We start from the raw sequence: 19,775 nt of genomic DNA, 5'->3' as shown, positions 1-19,775 counted from the left end.
TTTTTAGAAAAAATATATGAGTTGAGCATTTTCTAACTTTAAAAACAAACTCCAAAAAGACACTAAAGTGTCACAATCCCTTTTGAACTCTGGTAACACTTATAACAACTAATAATAGAACTCACAAACTAATAATAAGTAAACCTACATATTTTCTATTAATAAAACCAAGTGTTAAGTACTGCGTGTACAGTAAACGGTAAGCCCTGCCTACGCCCTCAGTGAAAAGAGGACACCTACGTGGTTCTAGTTTCAAATAGAAAAAGTATTTTTGGTCTAATCAAAATATCCTAAGGAAAAACTATATTAATACAGTTATTTTGGTACCTAAATACTTACGAAAAATGTTATTCGTTAAATTTAGAAATACCTACACCCTAATATATACTGTATTCTTAGTACGAATTTGCTTATGTTTAACGAAAACGAAACGAGAGCGCTTTCGGCGCTCTGATTGGCCAGCGCTAAATGAACCAACCAATCAGACCGCAGAACACCCTCTCATTTCGATCTCGTTAAACGTAAAACAAACTCGTACTAAGCCCTCTGATACCTATCGAAGAAACCGGTTGCCCAGCCACTGTCCAAACTATTCTTCTATTTTCAACATTTTATCAATCTTTTTAAAACCAAGACCCTATTTTCGACAGTGGCGCTACCACCGTGTCTACAAAACAACTAATTATTTTTTTAAACATCGCTCTACACTGTGATTTTCTTTGGATAAAAGGCGTGACGTTGAAAAAAACTAATGAAGATTTCTCTCTTGTTTCAGTTTGCTCCACCGCCGGCCTGATTTCGGAACGAGCTGATCATGACAACCGGCCGCAAAGCAAACTGAGCCTGTCAAATTATGACATAGATGTACGGAGCAAATGGACCAATAATTTCGAAAGAAAATATATAAACTACATCGAAACGGTAGATGAAGTTAAGACTAGTAATAATAACAATAACAATTATAAAGGAAATGAAATACAAATGAGAAATTTAGATATACATAGAAGTAATGTACAAAGAATGAATGCTAATTCGAAAATGAGGAATTTTGATGTGACTAAAGAACTGAGGAGAGTGAAGAGGTATGACAAGGATCCTCGGTGTGCATCCTTTAGCTACGATGATAAGGAGAAGTTTATAACACATCCCCATCCTAAGAATAGTGGGAATAATTATTATTATAATAATTCTGATTGCGTCACTAAGATTAATGGTAAGTATCAAGTTATTTATTTCAAATATAACACATTTGATTTAGTCCATCAACTTAATTTTTAGTTGTCTAGTTTTATTGATAAGCAAGTAACATATAGGACTTTTAACTACACTTAAATTAAATTTTAGATAACAGTGAGTAAAGTTAAGAGTAAAAGAGCCATGCTTCAGCACGAATTTACTTTCTATCTATGTTTATTCGCATATTATTGTATTGTGCGATGTAGGATTTGTGACGAAATCTGCCAGTCATACTCGATCATCTGCAACAAAACTTACTAATTCCTACGCTGTATTATTTTCCGACTATTCATCACTATTGAATACCGTCGCGTGTATTAGGTACTATACTGAGCAAGGGATCTCGAGTGTCTTTTCATAGTCGATTCAGACTTGCTATTGAGGTTTCGTTCTTAGAATTAATCTCAATAATACCGTATTCACTACTGTATTGTTGTTGTGTTTATTAAATTAAACGACTTGATGTGAGATGACTTGTATTTTACATTATATTACAATGTTAATTATATTAGTATATAAGTAGGTGCGACTGCACTCGCCACACACAAGAACGACAGTGGTCGTTGACCTCAGACCATAGTGACGGGGTAATGACATGAACGAATGATACTAAATTAGTGATGTAACAACTACTACGACTACCTCTTTGGTTGAATGGTCGCGAGTGCGACTGCCGTACAAGGGGTCCCGGATTCGATTCCCGGGTCGGGCAAAGTATTACTGGGCTTTTTCGGATTTTCGAAAATTTCTCGGTAGTAGCACGGAGTCTGGAATTGTGACCAGTATATGGCAATAGGCTCACCTCCTATTACATGGGACTTATAACACAAATGGTGAAAAGTGGGTGTACATTGTATAGCGGCATTACGTACCATAATGTGCACCTCTGCTTACACCTTCGGGGATAAAAGGCGTGACGTTGTGTTTGTGTGTGTGTAATACTCTGTACTGTAGTATTCAAAGAACCTAACTTCAAAACCCTTGCTAAAGCAGTCACTATTCCAAGAAAAATCTACAATTTATTTATAATTTTATTAATGGAGGACTTACAGCTAATAAAAAACAAATAAAAATAACAATGAGCACAGGTATCGTTCAGCCTGAACTCTGATCAAGTCGTCACGCGTGTGAGTACTATGTCAATTTAAAAAGATTTTATAAAGATTGGCGTTCCATTGTTTCTGCCCCCATAGGAGACAGGCATAAGGTTGTGTATGTATATGTGTTATATAAAGATATGAAAATGCAGTACCCTGCAGACAATATGATTCGAGCAAAGAGAGAAAAAAAGAAACTAATTATTTTATTGCTGCTAGCTAACTTGGCACTTTTTAACCGAATTCACACGAGTAGCAAATGGATCGAGGTCGAATTCTTTGCAAATATTGTCAAAATTTCTGCTTGCACGCACAACGAAACTGTTCTGCTCATAGTTAGATGAGGAATGGGATATCATATGTAAGGGTGTCTTTTTCGATCTCTTTGACTGGATATTGGTGTTACATTGTTCTCACATAATTGAACCAACGAAACAATGTAACCAAGAATTGTATTGTGAACCTGATTGAAAAAGAGTAACCTATGGAGTTTCTTGCTCGTTCTTCTTCATAGGAATCTACACTTTGAAACGAGTAAAAAGCTTCACTAGAGGACTGACCGACAGACAGACATTTTGTTTTTCTATATTGCAATATTTGCTTTGACTTTCAAAGGTGTATTCCCGGTATTTTAAATAAATTATTTTCACTTCAACTTTGACTTTGGCACATTGGAATTCAATTTAGATAATTGTTAAGGTTCTACATTGCCACTGAGAATTTTCGGTAAGAATAAGCAATCTGCTTGCTTCGATTAATTAATTACTATGTTTTTGAGTATACTCTACTACTAGTTTGAAGCTAAGTCGTGTATCGCGGAGTGCTTATGAATAATACAATACAAATACAAATACAAAATACAAAATAGTTTATTGTGTAAATAAAGAAATACATTACATGTTAACGTGTTTGGAGCCCCCATTTAAGCAAACAATGCCTGTATTAGGAGACTCCGCTCTTTTTACATCATTGTCGTACACATAATACTAACACAGTTAATACTATAGTGTACTGATACCTTAGGGTAAATATGCAATGTAAGTACGTTTATTATTATTTTTATTTTTGTTATAATATAGATAATCTTAAGAAATTTTAAAATATATTTATAAAGTTGCAGTTTAATTCAATTCACTCAGTAAATCCAAACATGTTTCCAGTCAATGCTTGTGCTATGTATGGCGTGATGAGCGGTATTGTAAGGTGTGTGATGTATTATGGTGTGGTGTGGTGTAGTGTAATGTAGTGTGGTGTAGTGTAGTGTGGTGAGGTGTGGTGTGGTGTGGTGTAGTGTAGTGTAGGGGTGATCTGGTGTTATGATGTTAGTGATGTGATATGAAGTGGTGTGTGTCAGTCTTGTGTGTAATGAAATGTATGGTGTAGCATGGTGTGTTTGGTTTTTTGTTATGGTATTTTATGTATAATGTATATGTTATATGTTATGGCTACTCAACGTGTTCCAGAAGCGTCTCCGTTTCCTCGTAGGTAAGTAATTTAATCCAGTCTAATATACTTATTTTACAGTCGTAGTAACTTTTATTATATATATAAACGTGTATATAAATAATGATCCTTTAGATGTCAAACAGTTACGTGAGTAAGCCGAAAAACATCATAATTAATTTAGTACGTCTCAAGAGTATGTATAATACATTTATGTACAGTATGGAGATCACTCATATGACTTAAATGAAACTACAAGTAGTACTCGTTCACAGAAGCATAATACAACTAAATATTTCAACGAAAACTGAAAATTAAAAAAAAAATTTCCAAACAAAATAAATAATTCAATCAATCAAGTATTAATTTCTATGTGAAGAGCTCCTTGTATCTTGACCACAGAAGAGCAGTAATGTTGTAGGTTGTCGAGGAATGTTACGGACATGCGGCGCGGCAGTTATTCGGCACTCCTTGCCGGAGTCTGTGTTTCCTGATGGGTGAATAGGTTGCTTATGGCCAGACGCGCTCCATCATAGACCGCATCATCACTTACCATCAGGTGAGATAGTGGCCAAACGTCGACTCATGAAATGTAAAAAAAAATTAAGCCTTATTTGTAAAGTCATATTAGCACAAATAAAATAATGCACTTTTTGGCCAGCCAAGCCAAGATGATAACAAATATGTGGTTTAAATTAAGTCATAAGAGGTTTCTCCATACAGTATATCAACAAAATTAGTCAGTTAACATGCTCAAGTCTGTATATTATACAAAATGATGGTTAAGAGTTTAAACCGACATAAAACGTATCGTCTTTATGGGGCTTAGTACGTCACTCACCACGGACCACATGTACTTGGGTGTGACAGTGTTAAACCCATGGATCATGGTACGCGGTAAAGGAAAGGAAGGCGTCGTATTTTTAGTATACTTGTAGGTTTATAAAGCTATACTGACCAGTATAAACTGACCGCTGAATGTGCGGTAGGGTCGTACAAAGCGAGAACATGATAAATTGGTTTTGTATGACTTGATGTGTTACCGTTGTATATACTTATATAGACATAATTATGTTGTATACTGGCCCTTATTACGTGAAGTGGTAGAGTTGTATAAGTTATAGATGTTAGACACTCGCTTTTTTGAGGGGAGAAAATCATCCAATGACTTCTCTCGCTATGGGCGAAGCAAGAGGGACTTGACTTTTACTGACTAATAACCACCCTGTTTCCTTTCCTGCTTTTCGAGCCAGAGCCTTGGAAACCCGCTAAGTAGTTCCAAGTTCCCTACTGGGCCCCATCTGTGGTGGTCTGATGACTCTTTGAGAGGGCGACGCGCTGGAAGGCGAAGCCCCAATGTTAGACAGAAACTGACCAGTGCCAAGAGCATGGTCTAAGCTACCGGTGGTTAGGGCTCGAGAGACAGAAACCTCCTCACAATGCGTGCCTTTTCTAAGAGAACTGCCTTCTGTATCAGGCCCTTATTATTATTATATTTAGCTCCCAAGAAAATCTCATGGATAATATTCCTACACAATATCGATAGAAATAGATTTATTAAGATAAGATTATCTCAATTCCATAAATATATGTTTTTATAGCTCTCACTAACAATAGCCCGATAAATTATGTTATTATTGGCATATAAATATTATTAGATTGGAATATTGTGTTACAAATACATGCGAATAAACATAGATAGCACACCACAGTCAACAACTGTTGGGCAGAAAGCCCGCTAGCTTTATTAGGGAACTTTTTATAACAGCAACACCACAGATGTTATAAATGCGTTGACGGCTTTTGGGGTTACAAATTTGAGGGTTGGAGATATAGGGAAGATTTGTGGGCCTGCCTACCTATTTAACCTCACTCACACAACGTAACACATTGCAAGCGTTGTTTCACGCCTCTTTTTACTGGTTCTTCACTCCGGTAACACTTAGGTATAGAAATAATATTAAGATTAACCAAATCGTGATTACTTCATTTTTCACGACAACTAAGTATAATGTTTATTTTAATGAATTGTATATGTTTTCAGCCACAACGACAGACATGGTGATACAGCTGACGTTTGTCGATGTATTCCGTATAGAGTATCATCCGGAGTGTGCTTATGACTATCTGGAGGTAAGTATTTAAGTATTCAAGTATTTAATGCATCCAAAATGTACAATATTAGGTCAGAATTATGGACCCTGTCGGGCACAGCAAGTTATAAATAAGTAAATAATATCAAAGTACCATCAGTCCTTCGAATCATCAAGGTTCCTGTAAGCATAATAGCGTGTACCTAAATGATTTAGCTTAAACTATTATTTTGGATATAGATAATGAAAACAGTCAGGACCATTTAATTCTTTATTTTATTTGAGGCACCCTACTACAGTGAACTCCACGAGCAAACCAATCAGTAAAACGGGGTGAATAGAATTCGAAGGGTGAACGGATACAGAAGAGGAGTGAATAAATATTGAGTTCTTTTTGAATTCTATTCACCCGTTTAACGGTATCACAAAAATCAGTTTTGACTTTCATTGACTTCTATCTCTTTCTTACACCAGATTCGAGACGGCTACTACGGTTACGCAGACCTCATGGGCCGGTTTTGTGGCCAAGCCTTTCCAAGGACACTGAAGACGAAAGGACCCAACGTCTGGCTGAAGTTCCACTCAGACGACACGATAGAATACGAGGGGTTTAAGATAAACATCGAATTCAAGGATGGACCGAGCCGTGAGTATGAAATATAGCTATATATTTCCTCGAATTGAGTCCATAGTTTTCCATTTTTTTCTTTTAATGTATTAAGAAATCGAAGAAATCTTGTTTATATGTAGAACAATACTGATGTCGTTCATGCCTGTTCTTACCTTTAATACCTTGTAACATACCTTACCTTATCCATAGGAAGATTTTTTCGCTAATCATACCATTAATATTAGGAATTCCATAATTGTTTGATTAGGAAATAAAGTCACAGCTGGCAAAGCAACTTCTATACCTACACATAAATCTACCCTTCATGTTATTACGAAGTTCATAATTAAATTGCCCAAATAACATAATATGTTTCCATCCTGTAATATGGAAGGATACACTAAGACTAATGCCAATCCGGAGCTGCGGACTACCTAGCGTGTTTACCGGAGCTCCGGATCAAATAGCAGAAGTAAGAACGGGGTGGTTTTTACTCAAATAGAGTCTGACACTCCCTGTCGCGTCGCCCAAGGCGGGAAAATTATTTTGATGAGTTTCTCCCTCAAAAGAAGTGTAACTTCAAAAACATCCATTCCTGTTCCTTAGCTAATAATCTTGATTATGATGAAAAACATTAAAATAATGATTCTTTTGAAACAAAATCCTCATTTATTATAACCCATCTTTGCCATAAAGAAGATAATCTTCTTTCTTCTGCCAACAGACCACATACCAGAAGAGTGCTACACGACGTTTGACGAGGACAAGTTCGGTGTGATAGACACGAAGCAAATTGACCCACTGTGCACCAGTAACTCCAACCAGGCGTTGGATGTGCTTTGGAAGATTGTCGTACCAGAAAATATGAAGGTAAGTAATAGAAAGATTTATTAATTACAGTGTCATTAGTCAGTGGAAAAGTATATAAAGAAAAGCGAATATGGCGACTGAAAAAATTTTTTATGGGATAAGCCCATAAAAGAGCTATCAGTTCACCTGATGGTAAGCAATCGGCTTCGCCCGAAACACTAGAGGCGTTGCAAGTGCGTTGCTAGCCTTTTGGCAGGGTTAAGAATTTCAGGATTGCTGGGGATTGGGGGTATTGCGAAGGGGGTAAACGGGCCTTCGATAAGCTGTTAGTTTCGTGATTTTCGTGTTAGTTTTATAAATTAATAAGTGTTGGTTAAATAGGTAGAAATGAAGATAAAAAATTATATTGAAGTTATATACGTTAGTCGTGATATGACAAAGAACGGAGTTTGTGATAGGATGACCTCTAAAAGGAAGAATGAATCCCAAAATCAATTTAAGAGGAAGAAGAAGAAAATAATAGTGAACTTAAAAACGGATGTCGCGCTCACACTATCAAATAAATTCTAGATGCCGCTAGCAAAGTTTCCACGCGCAATAGAGTGGATACATTATTCTTAACTTACTCAACTTAATATGTTTTATTTATCGCTCTTGGGCAGTAACCCTGCAGGCATAGTCAGAACAATAACAAACCGAAACAAATTATAAAAACAAATCAGATAAAAGAAAATTTTAGTTTAAAGCTTTCAAAAGGTTTTCAAAGGTTTCGAAATAATTTTATAATCGTATTTAAAATTAACGTAAAGTTTTTGTAACTGAAACTATGAATAGATGTTATTATAGTTGGTTTCTAATTCGAAAATAAAGTTTAAATTTTAGTTTAAAATTATTAACCGACTTCAAAAAAGGAGATTCTCAGTTTGACCTGTATGTATGTTCGTGCGCGATTATCTCGTGTTTGGGTAAACCGATTGTGATGTGGTTTTCAGCATAGTATTTTTCAGACCTAGAACAGGTCCTAGGTATATTATTTTGGGATATTTTATTGTATTGAAATGTCAAAATAATTTATTTTCTTCTTAAGAAACTACCCAATTATTGCGTTGTTTTATTTTCTAAGTTTTGTATTGTCTGAAGTAATGGTCTTGCTGTCTATTACAATATTACACGGGATTCATTTAGCAAAGAGGAGGCAACAAAATTTTGCTCTTTTAAAATAAATGGCGTTATGTAATGTCTTCTTCTCTGTTTCAGATTTACCTAAACTTCACACAGTACGGCTTGGCGAAGCCGAACGAGTGCAATGAGAACATTATTCAAGTGTTTGAGACAGTCCACGAGGAACTAGACTCCAAGTAAGTATTGAACCATAATCTCCACGCTTGGTAACAGGCTGGAGTCTGGAGATCACAGTTTACAAGTATTAGTTTTATCAGAAAGTGCTGCTTGATCTCTCTTAAATTTATCAGACCCATACGTAGTACATAGTTCTTACGACAACCGTGGTAAGAGTTAGGTTTTTTTTCATTTTTATGTCGACAAACGGGCAACGGCTCACCTGATGGCAGCAAACGGCACCGCTAATAGATCCGTAATAGAGGAATGGCAAGGGCTTTGGGTTTGGAGATCAGATAACCAAAATTGGAGATAACAACCCATTACTATTATTAAGCAGTTTTATTTAGCTCAACCTGGTTGTTTGTTTGGTAATTGGCATTTACTCGTAACCCCTTCCTGACGTCCAATCGATCTGGTATTTGGTTTACACTCTTAATCAAGATGACCTTGTAATATAAGCCCGTTTAAAATAAACCATATTTTGATGTATGACTTGTTATATGGTATATAATGGTATAAGATAAATGATAATTAATGATATTCATTTTTGCAAGTTGGCTATAAGACAACACGTTTACACGTCAATCTTTGAAATAGATGAGGCTTTGTCGGTGATAGCGATGAAGCGGCATTTCTTATCCGACTACTCTAAGAAGAAATGCCGAAACGATATGGATTATAATGATTAAACCTCTTTTGTTCCCACCAGGTTAGCAGAATACTGTGGCTCCGTCGCCAACTCGGTGACGACCAAGGACCGCAATGGTAACGTGATGTATGTGAGGTTGTATGTCGCGAAGGATGCTCGGAAGGACACCTCGTTCAAGGCCACTTTCAACGCGTATAGAACTTTGGATGCTAATAGTGATGGTGAGTGGGATTTTATAATTTGATGAAAATTATGTGGTTGTAGTGCCTTGTTGGTTGGATGACGTAACTAGGGATCTCGGTTAACCAAAAAAATCCCGATTTACTCATGTACGCCTTTCAGTGCCAACAAAAAAATGTTAAAGGCTATTCCTCCACTAGTATCCGACAACGTTGTCCGACATGGCGTCTAATGTGGAGAAAATCTCTACTAGTTTCAAGTCAGAGAGGGACTCTTCATCATGAGCAGCGTGTGTAGCCTACTCTCCCTTTGTGACTCGAAACTAGTAGAGTTTTTCTCCATTAATGTACGTGAGTAAACCGTAATTAGTATGTCTCACGATTCTTATTATAAAAATATGGGATCTCGGAACTGATTTGAACAAAGACTTATGAGAGTATTTTCAGGTCTTCTTAAATCTTTCAGTAACAGCACGGAGTCCAGAACAACTACCAATACACCAGACAATTATTTCATCTTCAAAACTCCAGCAATAAAAGACCTAACGTAAATAATTCTATTCTCAGATAAATGTGGTGATGATGAATTCGACTGTGAAGACAATACCTGCATCGATCTCCGTCTCCGATGTGATCATGATGCTCATTGCCGTTTGAAGGCTGATGAGGACAAGAGCAGATGTGATGTAAGTACTGCAGACCAATCTGTGTAGAGTTTAAAGCAGAAAGAAAGAGAGGAAACTTGCTTAGACCTTGGTTTCTTGCATTCCACAATGCTATGCCATAAGTTCCATTTGAGGATATAACAAACGATGGGACTGACATACACGGTGCGGTATAAAAGGCCCTAAAAATTCAAAAGAATAAAAAAAAGGATAGAACAAACAATTCATGTGGATTAATGTGATAAAAATTATCATTCTGTAAATTCGCCAGAGTTTAATCTTTTCTTGGTACGCAAAAGTTTGCTTACTTAGTAATTTGTACTTCAGACATTTCCTTTTTTCAAAAAACTATTGGTCATAACATAGAACTAAAATTCATTTTCCGTCACACCTTCGAATTACTTAGGGTCGGTTCATATCTGACGGAACATGCGTCGCGTAGCGCCAGAACAGATAAATGTATAGAAAAACACTTGACCGTTCACACTCAACCGATGATACGTTAGTGCGACCGATGATACGCTCGACGTATTTTACGTCAGATATGAACCGCCTCTAATATCTTAATTCAATAATAATAATATCTTTATTCTTCTGCAGCTGAAACAAGAGTCCACAATCAACCAGCCCCACATCATGGTGATCCTGATCATCTTCTCTCTGATCCTGTCCGGAATGAGCTTCGTGTTCATCTTCAAATGCATGAGGAAGCTGTACCAGGACCATAAGATTATCAAGGTTAGTGGAAAAAAGTCTTCTCCGAAAATGTACTTCTCAAAATTGATTTATTAGGTTATGTTTAGGTTACAGGAGTTTACTTGCAGGTTAACTTATGGGTTTCGCAAGTTGATTTATGCCTACACTCAGACTGACATGTTAATGATTACTTGATGTTAAGGAATTACAATCGCCCATGGACACCCGGTTAAATAATAGAGGCATTACAATGACTCTGAAGTCCGTCGCCTTTTAGGGGTTAGGAATTTAAGGGTTGTTGGGGAAACGGGGATTGGGAAGATTGGGAAGGGGGTAATTGGCCTCCGGTAACCTCACTCACTCAACGCAAGCGTTGTTTCACGTCGGTTTTCTGTGAGGCCGTGGTATCACTCCAGTCGAGCCGGCCCATTTGTACCGAAGTATGACTCCCCTCTTATTACCTTATTTAAACGGGAAGACTAATAGGAAATCATAATCAATAATGTTAATATTTCAAAATCTAATCACACAGGAGCACATTAGACAATCATGTGAAGATCGCCTGGACAGTTTGGTGGGAAGCCGTCTCACACTGGACCCCAAGAGGCTACAGAGGGACAGTGAGCCTCGAGTGAGTTTAGAAAGAGAAAACCACAACAATGAGATGGTCAAGAAACAGAGGAGCTTCTCTTCAAAACATAAGGTAAGCAGAGAATTAGTTTTAGTCTTGCATCATTACGGAATAAATCCAATTCGATAGTGTAGTATTCTTATAAGATACATTATTAGTTAGTTTAATTAATGGGTACAAAGTAGAAATACAATAAATTCTTCAGTAAAGGCTCAATAATAATAATATAGCAATTAAAACCTTTTAATAATACTATAACAAACTACATACTATCTAAATCATAAAACTAAATTAAATAAAATACGTATTGAGAGTTATGATGACGATGTGATGAGGGTGAGATTATGGCTAATTTTCGTGCGTATGTTTAATGTGACTGCACGGTTGGCGCAGTGGCTGGGTGACCAGCTAGCTTGCAACGTGTAGCGGGTTCGATTCCCGCACAAAGCACAAATAAAAATTTTCAAAAACAAAACAAAAAATAGTGCATCTGTTACTAGTTAGAAAAACATAGACGTACTAACAAAGGCATATACATAGTTGATAATGGATTAAGTAAATTTGTTTGCTAATTTCATCGTCGAGTATAAGGTCTTTGACTCAATCGTCCAGTTAAGCAAAGTTGATAAATGCTAATGACTTTTACGCTATCGAAAACATTCTGAAATTCCGATAATAAAAAAAATCGTTCATATACTACAACAAAAGGTTTAGTTTAGTATTATGAATATATTAATTGGTCATATGAATAGTCATTATATCGGATAACTTGCAAAGCCAGCGTTCTATTCATTTTTAAATACCTGAAAGATATGAGTTGAGCTAAGCGCAGCTACAAAAGCTTTTAAGACTAATATGATATAGTATACTTAAGCGCCTTTAGTCTATTATAATGCATTTTTCGCTCGAAGAAAGTTCATATATGAAGTATATTATGTGGTGAATATTGTTAGAAGATACATTTTGGTTTAGCTATGTCCAACAGTAGATGAAAACGGACTGATTATGATGATGATGATGATTTCTCGACAGAGAAGGCCTAATTTCTAACTAGAATTTTTCGCAAGGTTATATAAGTGCTTATATTTTAAGTGACATCAAGCTAAATGTAGACTTCATAGATACTGCAACTGAGAATTTCTGAAATGCTTGTTCAAATCACTCTAACAGCTCATAGCTAGCTTTATTTTTGAAGGGAAAATCCATCCAATGACTTCTTCCGCCTTGGATAGGGCGAGAAGAAGTCAGACTCTTACTGAGTAAAAACCACCATTCCTACTCCTGCTTTTCGAGCCGGACACCCATAAGCTCCGGGTCATACTTGGCGAAGCAATCATTATTAAAAACTTGAAATTAAATAATTTCTTTTTTACAGCAATCAAGCATAGAATCCGATTACCAAGAGACCCATTTAGATTTAGACGAAGAAATATGGAGAAGAGAAGTAGACAGCATGCCAATAGAAGAAGATGTCTCCATAGAACGAAATGGAAGGGCAAGGAAAAGTGACTTCAGTAGAAAAGAAGAATCAATGAGAAGTAGAACTAAAGAGAGTGAGGACAGTCGAGAGAAGAAAGAGATGAAAGAACATAAGAGGGAGATCAGAGATGTGTCGGTTGGAGCGCCAGATACTAAGGAGTCTGGCTGCCAGACTAGAGAGAGTCTGTTCCAAACTGATGCTCCACCTAGTTCTGATGGTAAGAGTTTTAACTAATTAAACTTAACTTTTTTATATTTATTTATGAGTTCTTAAATAATATTGTAGAGAAATTGTTGAGCAATGTAAATACTGGTTGTTTATTAGAAAGGTTATACTAAGAGACGACGACTTTTACGTCGATTAAAAAAAGATGTACTTACCTACTCTACAACCATTTACTTTTCATCAATGAGATTTTTGTTGAAAATTTCTGAAACCAAAAGGTCCAGAGATACCTGTACTATAGGTACTTGTAGATCAAACTTGAAATATTTTACTCAGCAATCCCACTTGCGACTACTCGACCAATAGCGACGAGGTAGACGACATTGTTTGTTCTTCTCCTTATCAAAGTTGGTCCCAACTTTACATCGGAGATGCAAACTTTATTTGTGTTTCCGATTTCTTTTCTCAGCAAACTCTCTCCGTAATATGGGGTATTTGCTGCAATTTTGGACCTTTTTTTATGGTATAAGCCGGTAAACGAGCAACCGGATCACCTGATGGTAAGCAATCGCCGTCGCCCATGGACACCCCAACACCACAGGCGTGTGTACAAATGCGTTGCCAGCCTTTTGGGGGAGAGGAATTTATGGGTTGTTGAAATCGGGGATTGGGAAGATTGGAGACTCTTCCCACTAAGGTCTATTAAAGAATAGCTACTTTACATTCAATATTGTTCCCTACTTCTACCCATTCAGGAGACTAAACACAACATCACATATTAAATTACAAAAAAAATCCAATTATTATTACCACTCATGAAATCATTCTGTCTACTCGAAGGTAACAAAATTAATAAACACTAATTTGCAATAAGCAAATAAATTCAATAAAAATGCCTTGAGGAGTGCCTATCATGTCTCAATTACTCACTGTTCAAGTGGCTGGCAGGATGCGTATTACTTTTTTAATATAACCTCTTTCGTGTGACGTCATCATAACAAGATGGCGGGTGTTTCGCGCCAATCGCCATATTTGATTTTTTCGGAGTGTTAAGCGATAGGATGAGAGATATGAGTTTGTATTTAGTAACCTTTCATTCAAAATATTTTCCCGAACTACCATCTTACCTAAAGCTCTCTTAAATTTTAAGTAATCCCTAAGCAACGATACTTATCAATATTTTGGTTTTAACCGACCTGTAAGTGTCACCTAATCACCTAACGGTACAGGTAAGGGATTAGTTTAGGTGCTCGTCACACTAAGAGATGGTTTTAATATTTAATTGGCTCTTAAAACATTTCCCAGAAGATTGGAGATGGTAACAAAGGCACTGTACTCTAACAAGACCACATGGCTAAACTTCATCTTTCATCAACAGCCTTAAAATGTCCACTGCTGACCAAAGGCCACTTCTCACACGGAGAAGATTTGAGCATTAATCACCACGCTTGCTCATAGCGGGTTGGCGATTCCAAACTTATAATTAGAAATTATAAGCCCAGGTTTCCTCACGATGTTTTCCTTCACCGTTTATTAGTGGTGTCTAAATAATCTTAGAAAATACATGTGACTCGGAAAAATCACATTGGTACTTGCCGTTGCCGTTGGTAGGTTTCGAGCCCTCATGCATGAGAAACGGGCGTCTTAAATCTCCGGGCCACTACGACATTAATACTCGTAAACTTGATCTTATTGCCATAATATTATGGGACTTAATCCCGGCTTCTCAATCACAGGTTCCGGTACCAACAGCCGAGGGTTCTCAACGTTTGGGTACTCCGGAGCCACCATCGTTAGGCCTTCGCCCCCAGCCACCACGAACACATCAGAGATCACCATTGAACTCCTAAAGCAAATACCTTCGCAGGAATCTAAACCATGTGAGTCTTATATGACATGCCTTGTAATTTTCCAGAAAGATTTTTTGATAGATAAATTGTCAGAATTTATGGTTTGAGGATTTGATCCTTTGGGTCTGATAAATAAATAATTGGAGTTTTTTCTGAACAACTTAAATAATCAGTCGGAATATGACTCAGTCTCGTTACTACCTCTTCTCAGAATAGTCAGAGTCTTTTTCTTCTTCTCTAATAATATCTTCTGATTTATTTCATTGCGGGATCTAAGACACTCATTCATGTCCCTGAGACGCACCAGACTTCAGTGTTCCGGTGTTTTGATGGTTGTATCTATTTATAGATACTGTACTGGAGTTGCAGCGGTTTGGGAGGTTGTGAAGGGCTTGTCCCATAAAAAAAATAGAGTATTCAGACTAGAATACCGAGCTCGTCTGGTTTAACTTTAAAATATTTACATGTAAAAGTGCTTCGGATTCTATTCTGAGAATAAATATCATTTCGTTACATCAATTTCGCTTTCTGTTTATAAAAGACTAACCTTTTATGAACTTTTAACTTTAGTGACATATTAATCAAAGTTTTGAATCAGTAACATCTTTTACCAAAACTGAATTCGATAACTACTTATTAAATGTTTTATATACTTTTTGGTAAATCAAGTTTGTCCATTTAAGTATTGAGTGAATTTCAAACTAAATCTAACTGGTTATTGATAAGGCCTGTGACTCAAGTTTTAATAGATTGCTAAGAAAATTAGTCCTTTGAAGTATGTAGGCTAAGTTAAACAGAAAACGTTTATCCAAGTTAATCTTAAGTAAAGGACTAAGTAACTAGTTAAAGGACCTCAATAATTACACGTTTTAATGGAAACCCTTTGGTTTTACATCTAGAATTTATTATATTTTGTTTTAAGGCAAGAGTTAATGACTGATGAGGTCTGCGTTAGTTTGGTTGACTGTCAAGGTTTCAAGTTCATTGATTTTTGGGGTTTTTTGGGACCAACTTCAATCTCACGTTTTTACTTAATGACTGATGATATCGGTGTGCATTAAACATTGGACTGAACTAAAGTATTGGACGGTCAACCGAACGGTTGACTATCAAGGTCATTGGTTCATTGATTTTTGGGGTTTTTTCGGATCGAGTTCAAAGTTACTTTTATTCGAAAAATTATGCAAGTTCTGATTGTAACCTCTAAACTTGTTTTTGGATAAAAATAGTAATGTAGTAGTATTATCTATAGTTACTTTTAAATTTTAATCGTCAATTTAGAGACAAAGAGATTGTTTAGGACAATGGTCACTTTCAAAGGAACATTTAGAGAGTAATTTTACTTTTAAACTTCCTAGAAATTCTACGAAAACAAAAGACAATTACAATGCCATCATCATAACGTAAAGGACTATTAATTACAATGAAACTTTTTGTTCTAATAACCGACTGTATACCCAAATCCGTGACTGTACGATTGGCGGGATGGCAGTGCAACCGGCTGCCGCGCAACGTGTAGCGGGTTCGATTCCTGCACCGAGCAACTCTTTGTGTGCTCCACAAATTGTTGTTTCGGATCTGGGTGTCATGTATCTGTGAACTTGTATATTTGTAAACGCACCCACAACACAGTGAGAAAAACCTAATGTGGGGCAACGGTTCGTTTAAAAAAATGTTGCAAAAATTCTTTTGTTGTCACAAAAATCCATTCTAACATAAATCTTTTTTTACAGTGAAGAAAATTCCTGACCGCCGTCCGATAAGCACCGAGACTACACGGTCAGCTCCTGACGTCATCATCGTGTCCAAGCCGATTCGCTGAGGGTGACCTTTGGGGCCCGCTCCATGGGCCCCAAAACCCCCTGACTCCTGGTACCCCTTAGAACCGCGAATGAGGCCAGAGGGGTCCTACCAACCGCACACTTGCCACCTCGACACGTTTTCAAAAAGCATGTCTTTCGACAATTGTGACGGTTATTACAGCCAATATTTTGATGAAAGACCAAAATTAATTTATGATTATTGTCTTAAAAGTGATTTTGAGTATAAGAAGGCCCAGACTTTGCCCAGAAACTTGGGGTCTTCAGTGGACTATAAGCCTAAAGTGTATCCCCAGAGGAGTGTGTGTTTCTACGGCCTTGATGATGAGGAAGACTGTCCGAGGCCACGGAAGACATTTGTTGTGCACGCGGATATCGAACCCCATAGATAACGTTTGTGAGAACTTTTTTAGCATTTTTTTAAATAGATAATGATAATAAGATAATAGAAAGATTTATTTTTGTTTCAGTTTGTTAATGTAAGATAATGAAATGTAGATTTTTTTTGGAAATTGTAGTTATATTTTGTTGTTTTGATTAATATTACTGTTTTACCAAAAGTTGGTCATGTTTTAGAAGGCTATTTTTCCTACCCGAAAAAGGGTCTAAAATGGTTGAAACCCCGTTAATGGCTCTCTTGGGAGCCTAAATACAGCCTATCAGAAACGATTTGGAATATGTCCCAAGAGAAAATTATATGAAAATTATAGGTACAGATACCATTACATTGAGATAGATGAAATTTCAACTTTATTCTTTTGGAATATAGTTGGAAATCTATTAACCAAAGATATTTTGGGTTAGTTTGATATGCTGGTATTTGTACATTTGTTTTTTTTTTTATTAAAATCTAAGAGAAACCATTTTATATTGTTTTAAGTTTAAATGAATTGTTTTTAAAACAACATGTTAATAATAATTTTGTAAACAAATGAACGCACAGGACTATTTGTATTGTAATGTTTTACTTCTATTACGCTCCTAACGAGCAAAGCGTGAAGTTATGTAAATATAACCAATCAACTGCCAGTATTTAAAATTATGAATAAATATGTAGAAATATTTTTGAATGTCAACAAAAGTCAGTTAAAATAAAAATTATTTTCCGAATTGTGGAAATAAATAATTTTATTGTTTTGTGTGTTTTTATATTCATGTATTAGCTTGTTTGACCAATTGATCGGAAGCCACTAAGAAGAAGAAGTCTCGAGTTCGATTCCAATTAACAGACATGGTGGTATATTACTGAAACTTTAGGGTTTCATTCATTCAACGTCACGCCCTTTATCCCCGAAGAGGTGATAGCCAGAGGGGTATATTACGGCACGTAATGCCGCTATACAATGTAATCTCACTTTTCACCATTTGTGATGTAAATCCTAGGAGGTGAGCCCCATATACTAGGCACATTTCCAGACCCCGTGCTACTACTGAGTAATTTTCGGAAAACTGAAAAAGGCCAGCAATACTTTGCCGAACCCGAAACCGGCCAACAAAGCAGTTTAGTGTTTCAATATTTCCGAAATCAGAAATTGCAACCAAAAGCATAATCAAATTCTATGCTTTGAACGGCTTGTACTGGTCACAAACAGATGACGGTGATATTGCCATGTTCTATTTGAGGCCTAAGGCCTTATTCCTGATACCAGACATGTTTTGTTGCTGAGCATTCATTTGAGCTCGATTTCGGTACAAAATTCAAAGGATGGTCAAAATTTGATCAAAGATAACAGTAATTAATAAACAGTGGCCTACGATTTTGGTCAAATCTGAGAATCCACAACAAGGCAATTTTTTATAGTAAACAATAAACGAGCTGATGTATCACCGGATGGTAAACAATCACCGCCACCCATGGACACACGAAACATCATTGGCGTTAGTTGCGAAAATTGTAAAGGGGGTAATTGAGCCTCCGGTAATCTCACTCACACAACCCAAGCGTTGTTGCACGTCGGTTTTCTGTGGTATTACTCTGGTCGAGCCGGCCCATTCGTGCCGTAGTATGGTTTTCCCACACTTTAAATATCCTATAATTTATCTACTAGGCTATTGTATTGATGAAACAAATACTCGTAATAAACAAATGTTTCTACTTCCAAAATATTTCTACATAAAATCTGAATGCAATAAAATTGTGTTAAATGAAATTAATAAATTAATTTACATATTTCGAATTGTTGAAACTATTATCTAAGATTTCTTATGTAAAAACTTAATTTTAAGATACCTAGTATTTCTTTAAAGTTGTTCGAAATACTTGAATTAGATGAATTCAGAATTCAATTTCATGAATATGTAAAATTGTGTTACATTTAAAAATTGAATATTTATTCAAAATAAAAATGAAGTTTATAAATTTTGTTAAAAGAATTGAATAATAAAATAGATTTATTTATAAATGGAATAATATTTTTAAATTTATGAATGTTTTGTTTTTTTATTTATATTGAGATACATAAAATAACACGAGTCTTCCAAAAATAAATTGTTGTATTAAAAAAAGTTTGCTTTTAGAATTGTTCTCTCAATTTATTGCCAAATATTATTTTATAAAGGTGTGTTCACAGTATTGATGTTAATAAGCCCGTAAAATATTCAAATTGTGTCGAATGCTATGAATTTTATTATACCTTTTTTTAAAGGGGGAAAAGCATCCAATGACTTCTCTAGCTTTGAATGAGGCGAGAGGGAGTGTCAGACTCTTACTGACGAAAAACCACCCCGTTCCTACTCCTGCTTTTAGAGAAATGATCAACGGTAGAATAGAATTAGTCATACGACTTGTAAAAGGCAATACGAACCTTCCATCTACTTGAACTATTGACATTTAAGTGGTCGAATATAGGCACTTCTACAAATATCACCGCCTACATTCGACCTTGGGGTCGAGCAAAGTAATATTGGATTTCTGATTCTATCAAAGTTCTTAATTATATCTCACCAGCTGTAATAGGCTCGCTGACTAATACAATGACAGTGTCATACCCGTTTTGCCCAACCTCTCTTA

The 19,775-nt window shown here is 36.2% G+C and overlaps 1 protein-coding gene across 1 annotated transcript in view; it reads left to right on the top strand.

Moving 5' to 3' along the window:
* Positions 1 to 19,193, top strand: part of LOC118277477 (neuropilin and tolloid-like protein 2) — a 223,068-nt gene extending 203,875 nt beyond the window's left edge. The window contains exons 4-15 of the mRNA XM_035596295.2: positions 776 to 1,213; positions 5,821 to 5,909; positions 6,344 to 6,515; positions 7,204 to 7,349; positions 8,547 to 8,647; positions 9,340 to 9,500; positions 10,026 to 10,144; positions 10,724 to 10,861; positions 11,352 to 11,522; positions 12,826 to 13,147; positions 14,832 to 14,975; positions 16,679 to 19,193. Coding sequence (XP_035452188.2) covers positions 776 to 1,213; positions 5,821 to 5,909; positions 6,344 to 6,515; positions 7,204 to 7,349; positions 8,547 to 8,647; positions 9,340 to 9,500; positions 10,026 to 10,144; positions 10,724 to 10,861; positions 11,352 to 11,522; positions 12,826 to 13,147; positions 14,832 to 14,975; positions 16,679 to 16,767 — 2,090 coding nt within the window. The 3' untranslated portion in view covers positions 16,768 to 19,193. The remainder of the gene's footprint in view (positions 1 to 775; positions 1,214 to 5,820; positions 5,910 to 6,343; positions 6,516 to 7,203; positions 7,350 to 8,546; positions 8,648 to 9,339; positions 9,501 to 10,025; positions 10,145 to 10,723; positions 10,862 to 11,351; positions 11,523 to 12,825; positions 13,148 to 14,831; positions 14,976 to 16,678) is intronic.
* The last annotated feature ends 582 nt before the right edge of the window (positions 19,194 to 19,775 follow it).

Source organism: Spodoptera frugiperda, chromosome 10 (assembly GCF_023101765.2).
Source record: "Spodoptera frugiperda isolate SF20-4 chromosome 10, AGI-APGP_CSIRO_Sfru_2.0, whole genome shotgun sequence".
Lineage (NCBI taxonomy): Eukaryota > Metazoa > Arthropoda > Insecta > Lepidoptera > Noctuidae > Spodoptera > Spodoptera frugiperda.
This window is presented reverse-complemented; position numbering and strand designations above follow the sequence as displayed.